Source organism: Euleptes europaea, chromosome 10, assembly GCF_029931775.1.
Source record: "Euleptes europaea isolate rEulEur1 chromosome 10, rEulEur1.hap1, whole genome shotgun sequence".
Taxonomy (NCBI): domain Eukaryota; kingdom Metazoa; phylum Chordata; class Lepidosauria; order Squamata; family Sphaerodactylidae; genus Euleptes; species Euleptes europaea.
Window position 1 is genome coordinate 77,134,438 of NC_079321.1, and position 20,954 is coordinate 77,155,391.

General features: G+C 40.8%; 1 protein-coding gene across 1 annotated transcript in view; it reads left to right on the forward strand.

The window, feature by feature from the left end:
- LAMA2 (laminin subunit alpha 2) overlaps positions 1-20,954 on the forward strand; it is a 599,384-nt gene that overhangs the window by 522,297 nt on the left and 56,133 nt on the right. The window contains exons 46-51 of the mRNA XM_056856226.1: positions 1,556-1,689; positions 5,946-6,105; positions 12,214-12,338; positions 14,630-14,792; positions 18,688-18,832; positions 20,221-20,359. Of these exons, the coding sequence (XP_056712204.1) occupies positions 1,556-1,689; positions 5,946-6,105; positions 12,214-12,338; positions 14,630-14,792; positions 18,688-18,832; positions 20,221-20,359 (866 nt within the window). The remainder of the gene's footprint in view (positions 1-1,555; positions 1,690-5,945; positions 6,106-12,213; positions 12,339-14,629; positions 14,793-18,687; positions 18,833-20,220; positions 20,360-20,954) is intronic.

Sequence of the window (20,954 nt, forward strand, 5' to 3'; positions counted from 1 at the left end):
CAACCAATTGTGTGATCTCACTATACCATGATTTCAAGTCAAACCTTTCACAGTGATTGGTAATAAAAGATTCTTATTTTCTTGGTCCCATCAGCACACAGCTATATGACATGCCTTGTGATATGCAGAGGGGTAGTAGGCATGGAGAAATTAGCATTGATAATGAGATAGGAATCCCAGATCTCTGTTCAGTCCAGGATAATGCATAGTTTTGAGCTTCATTATTTGTTGTCCTTAAAGACTAACAAAGGTTTTGGCAGGGTATGAGCTTTCGTGAGTCACAGCTCACTTTTTCAGATACAGCTAGAACATCTGTCCCTCTATCCTTAAGTAGAGAAGAGTGAATTAGTATTGTTGTTGTCGTCAAACATTTACAATCTTTATTTTCTCTAACTCAAGCAAGAAATAAAAATTGCTAAACTGGTAATATTTTACTTTTTCGGGTAAACTAGCTATTGAAAGCTGGACAGTGAAGAAAGCTGATAGGAAGAAAATAGATTCCTTTGAAATGTGGTGTCGGAGGAGAGGGTTACGGATTCCGTGGACTGCCAAAAAAACAAATCAGTGGGTTATAGATCAAATCAAGCCTGAACTGACCCTAGAAGCTAAAATGAGTAAACTGAGGCTGTCGTATTTTGGTCACGTCATGAGACGACAAGAGTCACTGGAAAAGACAGTCATGCTAGGAAAAGTTGAGGGCAGCAGGAAAAGAGCAGGAAAAGAGGAACACCCAACAAGAGATGGACTGACTCAATAAAGGAAGCCACGGCCTTCAATTTGCAGGATTTGAGCAGGGCTGTCAAAGATTTTGGAGGACTTTCATTCATAGGGTCGCCATGAGTCGGAAGCAACCTGACGGCACTTAACACACACAGCTATTGTTATAAAGGACCTTACCAGAATAAAGAACAGGCATTTGTATAATACCAGATATTGCTGGTCTTTGTATGCCTCTCATATCCCCATACAGTCATCCCTTACAGCCCACTGTGAATGACTTGATCTTGAAGTATGAGTGACTTGCACTGGGGAGGGAATGTGTGGAGTTATATGGAGATACAGATCTTTCAACCTACATACTGGCCCAGCATGCTGTCTTTGATCACACCTCTGCACACACGCTGAAGGGGATTTGGAGATAGGGCTCAATTAAATGAGATGTTAATCTCTCCACGAGTTGATGCTGTGCCTGTACTATGATGCAGTATGCCCTTTCTTTTCACTACATAGTTAAATTATTTGGAGTAAGCCAATGAATGGAGAAATTACACGTTGCTAGAAATAGTTCACTGACCCTTAAATGTAGGGTATACTGTCAAGGTCAAACATGGCCTGTAGTTCATCATAAAATTATATAAAAAATATTTCTGGAAATGGGATGTTAAGGAACCTGGATTGTGGGTGGGGGGATTTTCACTCCATGTCTCACCTCTTATTTTCACTCTTTTACTAATTCCCAATTCCTTGCCTCAACTGTTGTTACCATTTTTCTCATTAGTAATATGCTAATTTCACTTAAATTGTTGATTTTTGACAAAAAAATGTTTTATTCTAGACTGACTTTTTGGCCATAGAAATGCGTAAAAGCAAAGTGGATTTCTTGTGGGATGTGGGATCTGGTGTCGGGCGCATTGAATATCCAGATTTGACAATAGATGATGGATTTTGGTACCGAGTTGAAGCTTCAAGGCAAGTACTGTGTTTTCCCATGCGTCTCTCTCCAGCCACAGACTGCCACATCCGTGTTCTGATATCAAATAGAGATGCTATGTTTCAATTTCCATTTACCTTTGAGATTAAATTGATGGTGTTGCAGATAATAGTAGCACCATGATCATTGATCTCTCACCTCCACCCAGTCTGTCCCACTTTTTAAAAGTAGGTATACGAAAAGAAAGTTTATTTAGAAACTGAATTGATGAAATAGGACTTACAGTTACACATTTTCTACCTTTTCTGAAATGGATAGTGAACATTGTTTTGGTTTTTGTAATTTAGAACGTTATATTGCAGCCTGCAGTGGTCTCCGAGAAATGCTCCATGAACAAGAAAGGTGCAAGAGATTGCATTCTCTGGGTTTCAAAAGTTGTTTTTTGTTCTTCTAGTGTAACTTTCAATGCAGGTAAAATAAAAGTCCCACTTGGCTGGACTAAATGTCTGTCTGTTCAGCATACAAATGGTTGATAGCCAGCTAGATTTTTCCAGGAAGTTCACCAACATTGCCTATTATCTACTACACATTTTTGTCTCACCTTTCTCCAAACGAGCAAAATAACATACATGGTTCTGTTGTCCTGTATTTTATGCTCAAAATAACCTGATGAGGCAGATTAAGCTGTGAGCAAGTGATGAGCAAAGTCACCCAGTAAGCCCGAAAGCTAAGAGCTCATTCTTGAGCCTGGGGGGTGAATGGGTTTAGGAGGCAACCAGCCCCCCCCCATGCCAGCGTCCATGCCACTTGTGTCGTGCAAGTGGCATGGTCGCTGGCGTAGTGCCACTTGCGGTGGTGCCCCAGGACTGGTGCGGCAGTGCGGCCCATGGATGCTGGCTTGCCAGCGCAAGTGCTCGCACCGGCATCCTGGGAGGCATTCCCAGGGCATGACGGGGCTGGGGCTGCTGGTAGGCTTTTTTGTTGTTGTTACATTTAAAAAGGCTTTTTTTAGCCTTTTGGTGGCTGAGGAACCTCTTTGGAGGTGCCACGGTGGCACCTCAGCTATGCCATTCCCACCTGCCACAAAGTTCAGGAAACAGCTGTAAGTGAGGTATCTGAAGCCAGGTCTCCACAGAGCTACTGGCGCATTTATAAACCTTTGAATGTAGAGCCAATAAGGAAAGATTAAAGATTTCCCTGACCAAACCCACAACAGTTTTTCAGATTCCTACACTACTCTCTTCTGAACTATCTATATTCACCACATGTCCTTGGCTCAGAATAATATTCTAGGTTGTACTTGATACAAAAGCAATTTTAACTCATTTTACTGTATTTATTATTACATTTTCCCTACTTTTCCCTTTGTAATAGTATTGCCTTAGAGCAGAAAATGTCATGCTTCATATAATTAACATTGTAGTAGCACTAATGACTTGCAAAGCTAATTATATTGTTAATTCCAATCTGTGCTATATGTGTTTGTCTACTCTAAGTACTTAATGACTTAAGTACTTAAATGCAGAACAGAACTCTATAATTTAAATAACATCAATTAAATAACATCAATTTAAAATGAAATCTGATTAAGAATATTAATCCAAATTGAATTTAATTTTGTTCTGTCAATAGTTTTTTTTTACATGCGGAATTTCACAGACTTAATAGCTTTACAAATAATCCAAGTAGAACAGTTGCTGCAAGTACAGTGTGCCTTAATTTTCCTTTGCCAATGGACATTACCCCACATCCTAGGAAAAGAAATGATCAGTTTAAACTGTACATGGGATTACAGCCTTTCTGATTCAACAGATGCAACTAGAAAACTGGAATAGGGTGTTTAAAAGAATGAGGAAATCTTGGATTAATTCATTCCAGATCTGGAACAAGGGATATTTCAGTGCCCTTGATATGTTTCTGCGCTAGTGTTGCATCTAGGGTTGTCTCCCTCCTCGGGTGGGGGGGGGGGCAGAGCAAGTACCCTTCTCCTGGCTAGTGAGCAGAGAGAGCAATTCCTTGTAAAATTATCTTACCTAATGCCCCATGGCACAGATTGGTAAACTGCAGTACTGCAGTCCAAGCTCTGCTCACGACCTGAGTTCAATCCCGATGGAAGTCGGTTTCAGGTAGCCGGCTCAAGGTTGACTCAGCCTTCCATCCTTCCAAGGTCAGTGAAATGAGTACCCACCTTGCTGGAGGTAAAGGCAAGATGATTGGGGAAGGCCCTGGCAAACCAACCCGCAAACAAAGTCTGCCTAGTGAACATTGGGATGTGACGTCACTCCCTGGGTCAGGAATGACCTGGTGCTTGCACAGGGGACCTTTACCTTTTTACCTAATGACTGATGAAACAGAGATATGGGTTTAGTCCAGACATAGTATGAAATCATGGTTTAGATAAACTAAAAATAGTTAATGTGATTGAATGGGCCGTCAAACCAGGATTTGCAACATGTCTGAAGTTTGTTTAAGCCACAGTTAGTTTGTCATCCTGGATGAATCCTGGCTTATTGACTGGCTTTACACATGCACTACAGAGATGCCTGGCTAGAGTTCAGGTGATGACACCAGCATTTTGGGGGGCTACATAAGGATTTGTGAGCCAAATCTAGAAAAAGTAACCAGAAATACACTCTTCTATTTGTTTTGCTGACTTTTTTTGACAAATTAATGACGATTCATGCTGAACAGCACTGTACAGATACTAATGCAGATCAAAGATGAATATGTGCTTGGCCCTCCCAACCTGTGAGGCCTCAGAGAATCTCAGAGGCACCATTTAAACCTCTTCACTGCATTTCAGGCCATATGTGATTATTTCTCAAGAATGCATAGGTATGGATATCATTATGTTTTAAACTAAATACAACAAATGCTCATTAAAAATTGAATATATACAAGAAAAGGCCCTTGAAACTTTGCTGTGTATTTTTACCCTCTCTATTGAAAAATTATGCCAGCAAAGGAACAAACATTGGGATATGTTTTAAGTAGTACACAACTTTTGAATCTATTTATAACAGAATCTCACTGACCATATTTACTCAGCCTAAGCTGAAATGGAAGAGTGAACCCTAGGCATCATGAGAACATTTTAGTATTGTTAGCATTAGATTTGACAGGAATTCCAAAGGCTGTGCTAGTTGGATGTCAGTACTTGCAGGGTCGATTTTGATGCTTGCTCAAAGCTCCTTTTTAAAACCTGACCTTTAAAATGCCTATTCACAGTCCTGATGCAAGAGGAGAAAGTCAAACAAATTCCACCCCCCCCCCACTCGCCTGCTCCGTCCATTAGCACTTGTCGTTTGCATAGCTAAGCCGCGGCTGTGATTCTTCATGCTTCTTTGAGTGAATGCTTCGGGGCATGGGCGGAGCAAATAAAAAAGGTCACTTAAAGGGGCTCTTAAGAAATGTGAAGCAGGAATGCGCTGGCTTCACAGTGATGTCTGGATTGATGGTTCAGTGTGAAGAATTAAAAAAAATATGTGGGGCTCTTCAGCCTGGAATGCCCTGCTAATTAGTCTTTTCAATGAAATATACTAATTCTTGTTCAGATTTTAAGCATGTTAATACAACATCCTAATTGTACTCTCATAATACTTTTCATTTACTGTCTAATTATACAGTAAGCATCATTAGAATTAAGTAGTGCTTCTGTTACTAATTTGCATGATAGTGTAATTTATGTTGTTTCCCAGGTAATATTCACTAGGAAATATACATAACGTGTTAAGGTGAGGCAAAGCAGTTTGTAATTTGAAAGGGCTGACATTTTGGGGTGGGGGGAAGTGATAAATATTTCTGCTCTGTAAAATAAAGGATGCTGGTGCATGAAACAGTTGATTCCATGGAACAAATAAATTCACTAAAGGATTTGTTCTATTTGTTTGTTTCTTTTTTCTAGTTATCAATCTAGGGCTTTCATTTTTATATAAATGGATGGTAAACTATACTCCTAATTTTTTACTTGTTCTGTTCAAATAATTTTTTGACATATCTATGATCTTGTGAGTTACATACATTACAGAAGAAGGAAAGTAAGTATTCCCTCTTAAAATGGTGGTTTGTTTGATACTTGACAGAGAAAAAATACCAGTAAGTAGCAATTAATGAAAAATACCAAGAAAGTGTTCCCTCCAGCAGAAAAGGGGAATTTTCAGGAAGCTGCAATGAAAGGGGAAGATTGCAGGGGTCTGGCATTGCATTTTCATGTATAGGAGAACACTGAATCATGACAATTGATAAGTTCATTAATTAGTGTATTAATGGTTAAATTCTGCCTTTTTGTGTGAAGGACTGGACGAAATGGAACAATTTCAGTGAGGGCACTGGAAGGTCCTAAAGCCAGCATTGTACCCAGCACCTTCAGTGCAATTTCACCACCTGGTTATACCATCCTGGATGTGGATGCAAATGCCATGTTGTTTGTTGGAGGGCTGACTGGAAAAATAAAGGTAATGGCTTTTTGTTTAGCCAGTCTCATATTAATCCTTTTGTCTTTTCCCCCAATTTGTTTTCCTCTCTTTTTAACTAAGCAGTGATCATTGAGCCCAAGACAACAAAGGATAGATCACTTGCTTGGGAGCACTCTAGAAACGATACAATATATATTCTAGAAACAGCTACAGTGGATTCTAGACTCCATGCTAGCTCCATGCATTAGTATAATTTCTCTAAGAATAAGGATAATTCTCTGTTTCCTATGAGAGACTCCTTTTGCTTTTAGTATTACATTTTTATGTCAATGTCGCTTTTGAATGTTTAATGCCGCTTGTCATAATTGGGTTAAATACATCAATATAGGCCTTTGCTGAAAGTGTTTTCCTTTGCATATTTGCTATCATAGTCTGTTTTCTTTTCTTTCTTTTTTAATTTTAATTTATTAAGAGAAAATGAGAATATAACAATAAAAGAAAACGGAAATATAATATTACTAAAATACTCATAATACAAATTCTTGAAAAGAGACTAAAACCGTGCTGCTAATATAACTAAAATACCCATAACAGTGAACCAAGCAATACTCTATTTATCTAAAATCCGCATAATTATTATATCATTCCCTCTCTGCAATTTACACACTGGAGTGTTTTTTCCATCCTTGAAATTGCTATATTCCAGCGAGCATCCAGTTCTTCCATATTTTACATTTACTAGCATTTTTATCAAAGTTACACATTTTACCCTTCTTAATCAATTGCACTAAATATTTTTTTTATTTGAAGATACTTAAAGGGGGGCAATACTTTTTTTACTTCCTCTGGGATCTCTGTGTAAGAGATTATTTGTACATTTTTAAACCTATGTAAATACTTATCAAAATCTTTTAAATTATATTAAATTCATAAATGTTTGCCAATATTATCAGCTGTCATATCATCCGTTATTGACGCTAATAATGATTTCCCTACTATTAATCTATGCTTAGTCTGATTCCATGCGCCAGTTAAAATATTTATAACCCCATTATCATTGTCATAATAATTTCCTTTATATTTTTATCAATCTACAGCCATTTTCCAACCAGGAACTTTATAAAATCTTGTTCCAGAGCTACTGAGGAAATAGTATTTTCTGGAGCCAACCAATCCTTTAAACTTTCTATTTTAGTGGCTAAGTAATGCCAATAAAAATTCTGATATCCCATTCCTCCCATTTATTCAGAGGTTGCAGAGAACAAGGAGATTAGCATAAAAAGTTTTGAAGAGATGAAAATAGTGGACCAAGTTAAATATTTAGCTATATGGGTTAATGTAGACCCAAAGAAAAATCTAAAATTAAACTGTGACCCAGTTACACGTGAGATGAAAAGGCACATTAAAAACTGGTTGAAATTAAAGATATTTTTTATTTGGAAGAATCAATTAATCAAAATGAAAAATTTACGTAAGTTAATTTTTTTGTTTAAAAATCTGTTTATCGAAAATCCAAAGACAATTATTATGGACTGGCAACAAATCTGTAACAGGTTTATTTGGCAAAACAAAAAAGCACAAGTAAAAGGGGATAACTTATTAGATCATAAAGAGAACTATCACAATCTGTTTTCATGAGGAAATATACCTGGTTCACAATATTTAGTTCCTACATGCCAACATCATACATTCTCCATCATCTTTGGTCATATTCAACAATGAGAAAATTTATCAACTGAACTGGAGGTACACCCAGAGGCAATTTTTGCCATAGCTGGATAAAGTATTCCCACAGTTTGATTTGCTAGTATCTGTAGTGATCCAAACCCCTCCCACCCCCCGCTTGCTCCCCTTGCCTGGGAACACCCATGGCAATTTTTTGGTAAACAAAAATCCCCATAACAGGAATATCTGGATTCCTGAAAAAACCCAAATTTTACTGCCCCCGCATTTACACTTCCCCATCTCCCCCCACTTACCTTGACTCCAGGGCTGCAGTGCCCTCCTCCAAGCCCCATGTGTGAAGCCTGGAAGCCACCGTGGTGGCAGAGGCACAGCGCTGCCTCTTTGCCCTACATGGAGCCTGGAGGCTGTGGTGGCCTCTGCATAGAGCTGCACGCTGGGCTGAGCCTGGTGTGCAACTCTGCGCCACCAACAGCCTTCAAGTCCCACATGGATCCCAGAGGCAGTGGGTGGCGCAGAGCTGCATGCCAGGCTCCAACATGGAGCCTGGAGGCAGCAGCAAAGGAGTTCTGTGCTGGCCTGGCCAGCTAACTGCTAAGTAAGGGAGTGGGAGGGGAAGAGGATTCTCCCCAGGGGAGGGCAGAGGAGATTGCCCCCCAGTCTTCTTTTTTTTTTTTTTTAACAAATGGCAGCGGGGCCAAAGCAGCCCGAATCATGCCAAAAATATTTGGCATGATTCAGGATCCACTTTTGGGCTCCCTTTTAATTTCTGCCATTTTTTTCAGGAGGAAAAAACTCCAAAAAATACCAATAAGGTAAAAATACCAATAAGCATTTCAGTGCAGCTTTGCCGAACACACACCTCTATCATTGAGATTTAGGCATACATAACAGAATGAAAAGAATTCAGCCTAAACTTTCAGATTATTTTTATAGAGAAGTTATGGTATGAAAAGGTGCAAGCAAATTTATCATTGATTGTAGTTTTGCATAGCATAGAGTCACAACACACACTTATTCACACTCCCATATCCCAGTTGTAGAATGTGATGTGGAATCTCTGATAAGTAGATGGTGTCAAAAAATCTAAGGATCTCAGCTGCAATTATAAGTTTGAAGAAAGCTTTGATAAGTTGCAAGGTACTTTCCAAATTGCACCACATAAGTTCGATATTTTAAAAACATCTGTGTGATACGATAACATTAATCCATCTCAAATAATTTATACTGAAAAGACACTTGTTTCATTTTCTATATTATAAAGCCTAGACAAAGAAAGGATTGGAACTTTCTTTATACAGCTATGTAACATAAACAACATAAACAAACTTTACTGTTCAGCATCCTGTTTGTTCCTGTATGGGCAAAATCAATTTGTGGAGATTAGCAGATAAGGGTTTAAAACTGTAACCATTGATATTTTAAATGTAGGGTGACCAGGTTATAACCTGATCTGTATTATGCTGTTAAACTCTCTGGTGCACAGAGAATGAGGCAGGCCTACCTGCCTGTGCTCCTATTTGCTCTGTCCCCACCTGTTGTCTGACACATCTGAACTCCTGCTATGCATATATCTGGGTTGCCAATTGGCAAACTATTAAAGTAGCACCTGCCATTTTCACTTTAAGAGATCAATGCACAGGATTTGTCCATGAATATGTATTTTATAAAATCTCTGTTGCTTCTCTCTCAGCTTGCTTTTAAAAATTATATTCTGTTTCAGTTTGACTCAGATCGAATTCATAGTTCCTACACACGGTGAAGTTCTCAGAAGTGGCATTAAATTTACACATTGCCTATTAAAACATTTGCAATGACCCTGGGACAGATCACCCAAATGATTAGACTTTCAAGTCATGCCTCTCTTTGACAGTCAAGTTGCTGTTTTCCATATGCTTGCACATTAATATTATTAATATTCATAATTGCTTGGTGAAATGTAGCAGATGCTTGTGGGTCTCAAATTGCTAAATATCTGGAACTGAAACTAGCTCATATTAATGAAGTGAAACATAAAAGAAAATTGGATACTTTGGAAAAGGACAAGCTCCTCTTGGGACAAATGCTCTTCAAGCAGGCCGTATGACCCTTAGCCAAGTAGCTGATGGAATCTAGTATTATTGCTGGTCTGCCAGCAAAAAAAAGTGCCCAACATAATTAATTTAACTTTGTCAAGTGGCTTCTGTGGCTGATAAGTAATAAATGTAAGTTAAGTCTCTTTAGACTTTCCAAGATTGCATTTATGATTGTAGCAAAAAAAATCAAGTCGTCCTGTTTGATTATGGAAGAACTTTGAAGGCTCAGAAAAGAGTAACTTGTAACTCATTACATCTATAGTGAGGCCCAATAGAAATAAACCAAAAAAATGGTTTGCAATAAAGTGGTGAAATTGGCAAAACGACATGGCTAATGATTTACTGTGTGCAGCAGTGGTCATACAGTTTGAATTCCAGGTAACCACTCTGTAGCTGTTTGTATGTGCAGGTTGAACATGAATGTTCTTTAAAGGGGGGCAGGGAAATGTAGAGCGATGTGTAGTGATTTTTCAGACCTCAACATATGCCCTTAAGGAAGGAAAATCCTGATACTGATGACATTTACCATGGTCTCAACGTCACGTTGCCACCGAATATAAAAGTGTTTCATCCACTGACAGAGGCATAAAGAGATAAAGAAGTAAAGTGGTCCTTCAACATTATAGCTTCAGTGGTGATCATACTTTATAGTGAGCAAGAAAACATGAACTGATTGAGAAAGTGGATAAGTTATAGGATCACCAGCCAAAAGGGCAGCCTCAATGATGAGATCTAGACATAGTTTTTTCTTGTGGATGCTATGGACCACCCACTAATAGAAGAAGAAAAAGGAGAAGAAGAGTTGGTTTTTATATGCCAACTTTCTCTACCACTTAAGGAAGAATCAAACCAGCTTACAGTCACCTTCCCCTCCCCACAACAGACACCTTGTGAGGTAGGTGGGTCTGAGAGTGCTCTAAGAGCATCACAAATCAGCAAAGAAGGCCAAGCAGTCCCCCAGTCTAGCAGAAGCACACACTCCCTGAGCATGAGGGACTGTGTCCTCTTGTTCTCATAGCTCTGTGTTGGCGAACCTATGGCACGCGTGCCACAAGCGGCACGCTGAGCCCTTTCTATGGGCACGCGTGGAGCCGCCCACCCCACCCCCCCTCGCGGCCTCGACGCCATCTGCCTCCCGCCGCCCCGCTCCGCCTTAGCAGCCGCAGCAGCGCCGCCGCCCCACCCAGGCGCCGCTCCAGACCCGCCGCCGCCCGCTCATGCTCGGCCCCGAGGGCTGCCCTGCCGGCCGCACCGCTACGCCCGCCGAGTCGCCCCTGCCCCCTCCTCCGCCCCCTTGGCTGCCCGTCCCCCTCCTCCGCCCCTCCTCGCGGCCTCGGCGCACGTTTCCGCCATGCCGCAGCCAACTTTGTCGTGGGGGCAACTCGGTGGGCGTAGCGGTGCAGCCGTCAGGGCAGCCCTCGGGGCCGAGCATGAGCGGGCGGCGGCGGATCCGGAGCGGCGCCTGGGTGGGGGGCGGCGCTGCTGCTGAGGCGGAGCGGGGCGGCGGGAGGCTTGCGGGAGGCTGGCGGCGGGCGGCTCTTTTGCTTGGACTTGCCACTGAGATGCACATTTCCCCCATCCAGATTCTCAAAACTGCATGGGGGGGGTTGTTGTCTATTTGTGAAAGGAAGGTTTAGCCTTGGACTTGCCACTGAGATGCACATTTCCCCCATCCAGATTTTCAAAACTGCATGGGAGGGGTTCTTGTCTATTTGTGAAAGGAAGGTTTAGCCTTGGACTTGCCACTGAGATGCACATTTCCCCCATCCAGATTCTCAAAACTGCATGGGGGGGTTTATTGTCTATTTGTGAATGGGAGATTTTGCCTTGGACTTGCCACTCAGATGCACAACTCAACAATAAGCCCCCCTGCAGAGTTTTGAGAATGCAGATGGGGAAAATGGCATTTGTCAGTCATTGCCATGATTTAATTTTATGGATGACAAAGGATAGCACAGTTAGTTCTGAAAATGAAATCCTTAATGTGTGGAATTCTCTGCCAAATAATTTTAAGTCAATGAAAGCACTTGGGATTGCTTTCCTTGCTTTGTTTGGATCATCTTATGCTTGTGAGCATAAGATGTTAATGTATGAGTTGTTTTTTCTAAACTAAAACCTCAGTATTCAGGTTAAATTGCCGTGTTGGCACTTTACGCTGAATAAGTGAGTTTTGGGTTACAGTTTGGGCACTCGGTCTCTAAAAGGTTCGCCATCACTGTCATAGCTGAATGGCTTCCACATCAATTGTGGGGGGGGGGGAGAAGAGGGCAAGTAGGAGACAAGATCTCTGTGAACAACTATCTGACTGATGAACCAAAGCTAATGCAATTGTAATATTGTCCATAAACAAGGATCTCAGAATTCAATCCAGCATGTTTCCAATTTCCAGAAATCTGATGCTGTGAGAATCACTACTTTTACTGGCTGTATGGGGGAGACTTATTTAGACAGCAAACCAATAGGACTGTGGAATTTCAGGGATATTGAAGGAGAATGTAAAGGATGTGCTGTCAGGTAAGATTATTCTGTATATTATTTGTTTTTGTGCTTTGGCAATTAAATGTATAGCTTACTTGATCAAATATAGTAAAATGTTTGTTAAAATTATACATTAGACAAAGATTGTAACATATATGTTTTATGATTTTCTTAAATCATCATAGTGTAACAGACTACAGTGCCTATTAGACCTGACCTTTCGGCGGCCTGGGACAGCATGGCCAAGGCGCCACCACAGCACCTCCAAAGCCATTTCCTGGCCGCCGAAAGGCTTTATAAAGCCTTTTGCCAGCGTTTTATTTTTTAAATGGGGCATTTTGCCCCATTGAGAACAGCGAGGCTGCACCTGAAAAAAAGCAGGCATAGCAACACTGTTCTCCCCGCCGGCATGCCGGGCCGAAAGGGGACAGGAAGCTGCCTACTGGCAGCTCCACCCCCCAGCATGCCCCAGGAACACCCCCGGGACACCGGCACACGGCTTTGTGCCTGGGTGGCAGCGGCGGGAGATCAGAGTCCGGGCCTCCCCACCAGCATTGGGGCCATTCTGCATGGCATAAGTGGCATGGTACAGCCCATTCCTTTCATACTTGAGGCTCAGGAATGGGCTATAAGGGCTACATGGAGTAGCACTTGGGTTGGATCCAGAGACTCATGGACATAAGAAATACAGATTTTTTTCCTCTTATTTTTCTCCCCATTTATTCCTTTCCAGCCCTAGGAAAATTGATTGGGTCAGGGGAGCCATTTGGACCAATGGCCATGTGGGTCGGAGTACTGAACTGAAGTGGAGGAAGGTGGCAAAACTGACCTCTCCTACCTCTTCTATGAGTTCATCTCTTCTAGTGAAAGATGTTAGGAGAGGCAAATTTGCCCTCTAACCTCTTTTCAGCACAGACCAAATTTCATGGCCATTTGTCCATGCAGTCCCCACAACCCTAGGAATCAACTGTCCCAGGGTCAGAAAGGGCTGCAGGGGGGAGTGGGGAAAAAGGATAGATCTATCAGTACCTTCCACTGACAGTTTGATGTATCCAGTCTACTATGTACACATAAAATTAAAGTGGGTCTGAGCACCGCAGGCCTGGCAGCCCTCAGCTCCCCCACCCCAATCAGGGGGAGGGCGAATTCCCAACAAAACTAAAAGTTGCCTCGATGCTAAGCAAGCAAGGAAAACGAGCAGCTGCTCGGAAAAAGTTGGGCTTGCCTAAGAACTGCAGATGCTGGCCTCACATTCACAGCGACAATCAGAAGCTGGCTGTGAGCTGCCCAGAGCGAGGCCTCCTTAACTGCCTTCACTATGAGGAGGCCAGCCCCCCCCCCGGGAGCCCGAGCCTGATTGGCTTGTTTGAACCAGCTCCCAGCCAATCACCTGCCAGCGCGTGACCCGGGCGTCAGGTCCAACACCCCGATTCCTGCTGCTGTGGCCCGTGATGCTACAGAGGAACCCAGCCCGGCCAGAAGCCCCCCCCCCCTGGGCTCCCCGGCACCAGCGACCACCCTGGAGCGGGGTGGGGGGGAACTGGCCGGCCCCGCGCCCTCCACGGCCCAGCCCAGCAACCTTGGGCTCTTCGGTGAGTCGGTCCCCAGTTTTTGACACCCCGTTTTTCTCTATCTTAAGGATCTCAAAGAGCCTTATGATCACATTCCCTTCCTCTCCCCACAATGGGCACTATGTGAGATAGGTGGAGCTGAGAGTTCTGAGAGATCTGTGACTGGCCCAAGAATTAAAGAAAATTATTTAAAACTATTAAGGACCTCTACATACCTTATCTAAAGCTCACAGAATGAAAGTTTCCACCCTCCCATTGCACCCCACCCCATAATTCTTTCTTATAGCACCAGGGGACCCCCAGGAAAAGTGCAGGGTTTGATACAGGCAAAGGTTGCCACTCGTTGGCAAAGTGTCCTTTTGATGGCAGAAAACAAAGCTTGGATTCAACCCAGTAAAGCCAATTTCCCTGACAATGTTTATACAAGAAATAACAGAAACATGATTTGAATTCTTTGTTTCAGTGACTGACCTTGTGAAAGTCCAGTCAAGTCTTTCTACCTCAATATTCTTGAAATGCATCTGATTGCTTTCAAGGGAGTTTACCACATCAAAAAAGAAACACATAGCTTGCTCATAAGGCATAGTCTTTAATCCTCACTTGTTTCTAAGGAAGTATCTATTTAAAAAACTACAGGAACTGGAATCTTCAGTTTCATAAAGTACTCTATATGAAATAGAGCTTCAAATTGCCAATTAAGTTATGCCCAAATTCTGGGGAATCCTGTTGTATTCTGAAAGCTTCTTCCATTATTAGTCCACAGGTGGCAGACAGTGAGGGAACTGTTCAGTTTGATGGAGAGGGGTATGCCATGGTGAGCCGCCCAATAAGATGGAATCCAAATATCTCCATGGTCATGTTCAACTTCAAGACGTTCTCTTCCACTTCTCTTCTAATGTACCTGGCTACACAAGATTTGGTAAAATTAACCTAAATGCTTTCCAGCCTCTTTGTTAACAAATATTACAATATTTTATAAATTGAGATTAAAATGTATGGGTTTCGGCTGGTGATGGATCGGATCAGTTAAACGAAGACTGTGATTTTATTTCTTGTGTGGGAGTACAGCATAACAGGGTGATTTATAAGAACACAACACAGCAGCTTGCATAAAGCTGTGGGGAAAGTTCTATGCAAATCATTACAGCTTGCAAATTCTGATTTTTTAAAAAGTATTGTCAAAAAATCCTGATGCATAGGACGATATTGCCTTTGGCCAATTTATCTTGCCATGATGGCAAATTCAAAAATACATTACTGAATTTTTAACGCCTTTTTAATAACCTCTTTTGTATGTAATGATCTGTTAGTCCTTTGAGGCATTATAAGCAATAAAGATGTGACCTCCTTTTGTAAGAGTACAGTGCGTTTGTGCAGATGAATCCCAGTGAGACTCAATAGAGCCCTGTTATTTTCCAGTCTGGACATGAGCCTGAGCACAGAAGAAGCAACTTACTAGGCCATCCAAGGAGAAGAAATTTTTGTGCACTTTCCATATCCCTTTCCTCTGTGATTAATAGCATAGAGAAAAGTGTATGAATAGGGATATTGAAGGTACACACAGATTCCCCATAAAGGATATGCAGAGCTGGGAAAAGTTCTGAAGAAAGCAACCAAGATGACCAAGGGATTGGAGCACCTTTCCTATGAGGAAAGGCTGAAGAGTATGCATATTTTTAGTTTACAAAAAAGATTCATGAGGAGGACAAGACAGAGGTTTGTAAAATTACGCCTGGGATGGAGAATGTGGATAGAGGAGCTTTTCTCTCGCTCCCATAATGTAAGGACTCAGTGAAGTTGATGGACAGTTGGTACAGGACAGACAAAAGAAAATAAATCTGTACTCAATGAGTAATTGAACTGTAGAATTCACTGCCAGTGGAGGTAGTGATGGCCATGAGCATAGGTAACTTTAAAAGGGGGTTAGACAGATTCATAGAAGATGGGCTCACAAATGGCTACTAGCCATGGTGAGTTAAGGAAACCTCCACATTCAGCTGTACCAAGCAGGGTGTAATGGCCAGTCCTGGGCTGGCCCCAGGTATATGGTGGCTGGTTCCAGGCCAGGCCCAATTGCATAATGTTCTTGACTGGGGCCAGGTTGGGCAAGGCCCAACTGGATGAAAGCCACTGCTAGCAATGCCCAGTTGTACAGAGGCCCTCTGCCAGGCTCTACCAGTTGTGTGGTGGCTTCCCCTGCCAGATACTGGTAGTGAGTCTTCAGTGGTTGCTGCCAGGCCTGTCCCCAGTGAATGATTGTTCCTTTAGGGACATGACAAGGGACAAGCCTTTTTCCAAGGCTGTGTCCACCTCCCAGGCATTTTTTTTATAGAAACCAAGGCTTGGAAGGCTAGGCAATATTATTATGATTGCCTAGCAACTTCCAAAATGGCGACTGAGAGCTCAGTGAGCATTCTTTTCTTAAAGCTACAGGTGTTGTTTCAATTATTTTAGGGACTTCATCTCATTCCAAAGGGACATGTGATGAGTTCTGTGCAATCATCAGCAATTCTGCCTACTTCTGCTGAACTAGCTGCTCCCAGAATCTGAGTAATATATGGGATGAGCAGGACTAAGGGTATTCATTCGGCTTTGCCTAACTGGAAAAAAAAGCAGAAACATGGCCCCTTTAAACAGAAGCCAAAAAAGCCAAACCTGAAAAGCTAAAAAAAAAAAAAAACTGGCCTTTTTCGGCTTTTTGGGATTCCTTGAAACCTCCCTTTTGAAGCCTATGGGAAATCTGAGGGGGGCTGTTTTTTTAAGGTAGAGACACCAAATTTGCAGCATAGCTGCTGGTAACTCACCTTACAAGAACCCCCAAGATTGGTAAAGATTGGGTCAGGGGGGTCCAATTTTATTGGCCCCAAATGGTGGGGAAATGGGGCCAATTATATTGGACCTGCTGACCCAATCTTTACCAAATTTGGGGGTTCTTCTAAGGAGAGTCACCAGCAGCTACACTGCAAAGTTGGTGCCTCTATCTTTCAAAACGTTCCCCAGAACCCTGCAAAGATTCCCCATAGAGTATAATTGAGCCAAAAAATTTGGATATCCGAAAAAGTGGGGGGGGGGACTCATACTGGTATGGGGATTTGGCTTTTTTCAGAAATGCCAAAATTTTGGGGTCCACTATACCCAAATCTGAAAAATACCAAATTCTGTTTTGGTGCACACCTCTAATTAGGACACAGAGCGTGGGTTGGGGGTGGAACAGCCCTACTGTGCATACAGAAGTTATTGTACTGACTTGAGAGTCCATCTAGATCACTGCCATCGGTTGCTTGCCTTTTTACTACATATACCTATCCTCAAAAATAAGTTGCAGTTAATTAGCAAATCTGATGAATAGTGACATTCATAGCCTAATATTAACAATGTAAATTAATTTAATGATTACCCTGAAATAGAAATATATGTTCTTTCTTTTTGACATATATACATGAATATGGAAAATCACATCTATGTGATTGTCCACATATACCAGTATGTTTTCAGACATTCAAAAATTTATCTGAGATAGTCAAAGTTCAGATGTGAAAGTAAAATATCAGCAATTCATCTATCATATTTTTAATCTCACCTTGCCTCCAAAGCAATCCTTCCAACAACCCTATGAGCTACAACAAGCTGACAGAAATTGACTAGCACAAAGTCACCCCACTGAGCTTGTTTGTGGTCAAGAGGCAGTTCTAGTCTGACTCTGTAACATCACAATGTTGTAAATGGTCTACCATATGACAGTATTCTGCATAACATTCTTCTTGGCATATTCATAGCTAAACTGGGCCAATGTCTGTTCTTTTTGTAATTAAGGTAAAGAACTCTAGGAAAACATAATAAGCCAATTCATTTTATTAATAAGGAATAAAATGTGTGAATATTTTATGTGAATGCAATGTGAATATGAACATTTTATGTGAATATATATATATATAGGACCCGCTGACCCAATATTTACCTGTATATATCTATCTATCTATCTATCTATCTATCTATCTATCTATCTATCTATCTATCTATCTATCTATCTATCTATCTATATATATATATGTATATGTATATATGTATAGATATAGATAGATAGATAGATAGATAGATAGATAGATAGATAGATAGATAGATAGATAGATAGATAGATAGATAGATAGATAGAGATATATATGAAGATATAGGCCATTAACCTTCCCCATGCACAAGTGTAGCACCTCCATTTGACCAGATCCCTAAAGGACCCGATGGAGTCATTTCTTCTGTTCTCCTCATAAGCTCATAATAAAACCCCTGTTGGATCAGACCAGTGGTCCACCTAGGACAGCATCCTGTTTCAGTCAGACTGGCCCATGGGGCATAGAGGCAAAGGCCCTCCCTTGACGTTGCCTCCTAGCACTGGGTTTCAGAGTTGAATTTATACTTTACTTGGACATATGTACTGTCTTTCAAAGAATATTAATTTGCAGACTTGGAATGAAAATTATTTATTTCTCAAAACATATACCTTATGTTACCTGGATCTACATTTCATGATTAATGGAAGCTCCTCTCACCACACCATACCATGCCATTCACAGTAGGTTAACTGCCTGATTGGAAATTAAAGAACACCATCTTTCCATTTTATTCAGTGACCTTCATAAGAACTGAAATAGTAGCTAATGATCCCTGCTATGAGGGCTTATTTGCATTGCCTAATTTTTTTTTAAAATTGCACATTGCCAGAAGAAAAAAACTAGTCACCATCTCTGATTATTTAGCATTAGAAAAGTGAAGCTGTCTTTCAATATCTAAATAACATTTCTAATGTTTCTCATTAACAGAAAGATTTCATGAGCATAGAGCTCAGTGATGGGCGTATTAAAGTCAGTTACGATCTAGGTTCAGGAACAGCTTCTGTTATCGGCAACCAGAACCACAATGATGGGAAATGGAAATCATTCACCTTGTCAAGAATTCTAAAACAAGGTGAGTTCCTGCAGAGATAACATCATAAATGTCCTAATTATCTTATCCAGTGCAGCTAACTATCTAATCATAGGGAAGATGATGTACAAAATTGTTGGGTTTAGAAAGTTGTAAAAGAAAGTGATTTAGCAACTTCTTTTGCTTAAATTACAGATGGCTGTAACTGATTGCAGTGTCAGACAGGTCTCTTATGATTTTCTTTTGAAAATGGAAGCTTAATTTTTCAGGCATAATTCTATCTTACAGCTGCCTAAATTATACTCTAAAACGCATTGGAGTGAAAAATGTTTTTTTCATGCAGTGCCCTGATGTTGATGAAAGTTCATAAAACAAACCTACGGTATTTCTGTTAGAATGTATCTTGGTTTTTATGGTATCTTTCATATCTTGGATATCTCAAAGTGTATTAAAAGGCAGTGAGTTAAATGCTAGCAGTGTAGTGTATCTGTCTACAAATACACAGTAGCCCCTTTTCTTAAGAGTCACAGTTCACTGGATGGCAAGGAGAAAAGGCTTCAGGTAAATGACAGGCAGCTTTAGTTTACATGATTACTATAGCTGTGACTGAATTCCACCTAAAATAAAATAATAAAGAAAGAATATGGAGGAACCCAATCAGATGAAACTTTTATGAGTAGGAGGAAATGTTGTTGTTTTTTTAATGTAACTACTGAAATTTTGTATGGGTGTGAGTGTCCTGCATTTAAGATAAGAAAGATATGACAATGGGATCTTTTCAAGAGAGTCGGATCATCTCTCTAATCCCTAAAAACCAGAGATCAATTTTAGTGTACATGAAAAGAAATTTTCCCTGGCCACCAAACCCTGCTTTGGAATCAAACTCTGCCAAATCCTACAACTGGTCAAACCTGTCACATTTGTTTCTACAATCGTGTTCTTATTTTCAAAACAGCTTGCTGAGACAACCATTCCAGATAACTTATCCTTAACATTATTAATTAAGCTTCACTCTCAGACCTATCCAGACTGACTGACACCTCTCTTTTGGGACTTGATATCTTGTACTATATTTATTTAGATTTGTAGCTTATCCCTGTTCCAAAAACAAATGATCATGCACAGAAATACTTTTTCTTAGCATCTTGAATTCAAGGCATGTGGGGGAAGAGTGACTCAACATAAGGTGTTTTGACTTTTTAACTATTGGTGTTGTCATCTTAGATTCTGCCATTTCTCTTAGCAAACATTTATACCAACCGAGTAGCCCTAGTTTATTTTTTATTTTATGAATTCCTCTTTTTTTCTATTGAAAATATCTCTATAGATTTGCTTGCTTGCTTCCTCAGGACAGCCAAATTAATGATAAATATTTGAAACTTACTCTTCAGGACTAATCTATATTAAACTTTCTTTTTCTCCTTTCTCAGCAAACATATCCATTGTAGACACCGACTCAAATCAGGAAGAGATCATATCAACAACTTCTACAGGGAAACACTTTGGCCTCAACTTGAAAGCCAGTGAACCAATATATTTTGGTGGATTGCCAACACTGAGAAATCTAAGGTAATTGTACTTAACACACAGACAACAGTAATAATTCAATAGCAAAATTGTGTTCATAATGTGAATTTAATTAATAATTCTATAAAATAGTATATTTGTCCATAGAAAGAACAGGAAGCACAGGGGTTACCTTTTGTATTTTTATACCTGCTATGAAATAATAGTAGACATTGCTTTTGAAGAGACAAAGAATATGCTTCTGAACCAGCACTATCCTATAGGTAGTCTGTTCGAAAGAAATATTGGGTCTTGTGGAAAGCAGGAGACAAAGATGACCCATACTATTTCTCATCTTATTTTCCTTCCAACCTGCCTTTACCCCTGCCAGTTTTACCTTTTACCCATCTGAGGCTCTGCTAAACTGTCTGGCAACACAAGCTGGAGCCAACTCTGAGTGGGCCAAACTGGAAGGAGGGTCCTTGGCATTCATTCCCATGTCTCTTAGGACCTGCCTCTAAATGCCAGATCTGATGTTGAGTAGGGAAGGGTGATCACTATTCTAGTTATGCCCTAATCCCTTTATCTCATCAGAATGTATGAGCGCCATTGCATTCTTAAAGCTCTACCAAATGGAATGTCTTCTCAATTCATTTAA